Source organism: Perca fluviatilis, chromosome 10, assembly GCF_010015445.1.
Source record: "Perca fluviatilis chromosome 10, GENO_Pfluv_1.0, whole genome shotgun sequence".
Classification (NCBI taxonomy): Eukaryota; Metazoa; Chordata; class Actinopteri; order Perciformes; family Percidae; genus Perca; species Perca fluviatilis.
The window spans coordinates 21009438-21011812 of record NC_053121.1 but is presented as its reverse complement, the minus strand read 5'-3'; the positions used below and the strand labels follow the sequence as shown (position 1 = coordinate 21011812).

At 40.7% G+C, this 2375-nt stretch overlaps 1 protein-coding gene across 2 annotated transcripts in view; it reads left to right on the top strand.

The window, feature by feature from the left end:
* LOC120566893 overlaps positions 1 to 2098 on the top strand; it is a 15259-nt gene extending 13161 nt beyond the window's left edge. For both annotated transcript variants that reach the window (XM_039813575.1, XM_039813574.1), the window contains exons 15-17: positions 1 to 35; positions 145 to 299; positions 648 to 2098. The exon at positions 1 to 35 is cut by the window's left edge and continues 19 nt beyond it. In XM_039813575.1, the coding sequence (XP_039669509.1) occupies positions 1 to 35; positions 145 to 273 (164 nt within the window). In that variant the 3' untranslated portion in view covers positions 274 to 299; positions 648 to 2098. The remainder of the gene's footprint in view (positions 36 to 144; positions 300 to 647) is intronic.
* Positions 2099 to 2375: the final 277 nt, after the last annotated feature.

The window sequence follows — 2375 nt, the reverse complement described above, 5'->3', positions numbered from 1 at the left end:
TCCACAAATCAGTCATGAGCTCAGCGTGCACCAAGGTATCGCTCTCTTTAAAAGCTGTGCATTATTGTATCCTGTTATGACTCTAAAAAATGAAACTTGATAACAGAAATTCATGTACTGCATACTTTGTTTCTCTTTCTACAGTGCATTCTGGAGAATGTCGATCTGAGTGTCCCAGTCCACATCAGTGTCCAAACGCTGGGCTCTAATGGTCTCAGTTCAAACTTTGTCCACAACATGTACAGGACTTCAGTCAGAACAGACCACCACTGACTCTCAGTGTCCTGACTACAACAAAGGTAATGTTCGCAAAGGTCAACAAGGAAGTATTTGCAAAAGTAGTTCTCAAGCCGTGGGTGGAGATACTCCGAAAAGGGGCGACATGTGACATAGGAAAGGGAGCCAAATCTGAATGGCTGTCATGTTTCCTGATCTAGGCAGCTCACACTAAATTGACGGGGTTTTCTTATATCACAGATTATGGGTTGGGAGGCACTCTAGATAAACAAATGTGTGTGCACAGGCACTGAAAAGTGAGTTTTTCATGATATGTCCCCTTAATGATACCTTTTCATACCAACACTATTCATTCTCCTCTGTTCTGTGTGACAATCTATTTTTCCCTTTGTCCTGTGTCCGCCCTTCAGTGCACAGCCATCTATAGCTGCAGCCCTCTGAGGGGCCGTCCTAACCTCCACCTCAGCAGACAGCGAGGGAGATACACCGTCAAACTGCTGGGATACCCTCAGGCTCAGGTCAACCAATCAGAGAAATCTCACGTTGTCTCACTTTATACTTTATTTACACATAGTGACCAGTGGCTGGCCGCTATACCTCAAAACAATGTCATACAAAATAAGACCCCTGTTTTTGCGCTGAGAGTTAATTTGCATTTAAAAGCAGGTGAAGAATCGCTTGATCCTTGTTGGAAGAACGTCCTGATTCAGAGTCCCACCCGCTGGATTCACCTTTTGAATGGTTTGGGATGTTGTGACTGCCAGGTGAAAGGCCAGAGTGGCTGCCAATCAAATAAATCCTGACAAACTGATAAAAAAAAGTCAATCACATTGTCAAAAGCTGCCTGTGACACCAACATTTGCTAACATCGTTAGAAAGAAAATGTTGGAGGGACGTCTGCATCTGCTGCACATTTTAACACTGTGTTTAACACCGAGAGATCATGTGTCATGTTGCTTCATCGGAGATCCCCGCTGCTGCCTCTCTGGACTCTGGGACATTGAGAGTTGGCTAAAGGGACAATTACTGTATCAAAAGCCTTTTTTAAAGCAACACATGCTGTAAAATGTGCCGAAGCAACATTGTACCCGCAGGTCATCTTACTTGATATTTTTTACACATGAAGCCAAATATGAGAAAAAAATGATGCACTCCAAAGACTTATGTTTCCTTCTCCTCACAGGTCTATGGGATTACTTCAAACACAGGTTTATTTAAGTTGTGAAATTTGCACACAGTCCTTACTGATATCTAGAAGATTAAATAAAAAAAATGAGATTGTCACTGATATTTTTTTGTAAAGAATATTATAAAAAATATGTCAATGTACCACAAACTGTATGTCTTTTTGTCGGAGTGACACTTTTTTTCATACCTAATAGATGTCATGTTTGCACGCTCCTATTGTTTTATACAGTGTTCACAACACATACAGTATGATGTTCTTTTGCTACTTTACTGGATGTACGGGTGTGGCGTGATCATGGTGCAGCAAAAGTATTTTTCTATCAGTAACAGAAAATATTGATTCCCTTTTGATTCCTTACGACTGTACAGAGAATAAATGTTTATATAATATTGTGTGTGTGTGTGTGTGTGTGCGTGTGTGCGTGCGCGTGTGTGTGTGCGTGCGCGTGCACGTGGACTGATACAAGAGGTAAAAACATCCGTTTTGGTTCACAGATTTTTGTGAAAATCAGAATAGAATCAATAGAGATGAGATTTGGCAATAGGATTACTGCGTTGCTGTCCAGAAAAACAAACAAACATGCATCTCGCAATTTGGTGATTAAGAATTCTTCCAATAAACTGAAGTGTTTATTTTTGGGCTTCTTAAGCTAAATAAACCATTTTAACCCCATTTGATTATGTGAAAATGTGTCTTATCTCAAGAAAAGTTGATGTTTGGAGATGAATGACAGGGATAATACATTTGTCTAATTAAACTTGCTGTGTAGTGATTATTAAATATGAAACTCTTAGCTTTACTCCTGACTATTCAACCTAAACACTTCCCACTAATGAACACTAGATGGTGTGTGTGTGTGTGTGTGTGTGTGTGTGTGTGTGGGGGTGTGTGTGGGTGGGTGTGGTGTGTGTTTTGTGTGTGTGTGTGTGTGTGTGTGTGTGTGTGTGTG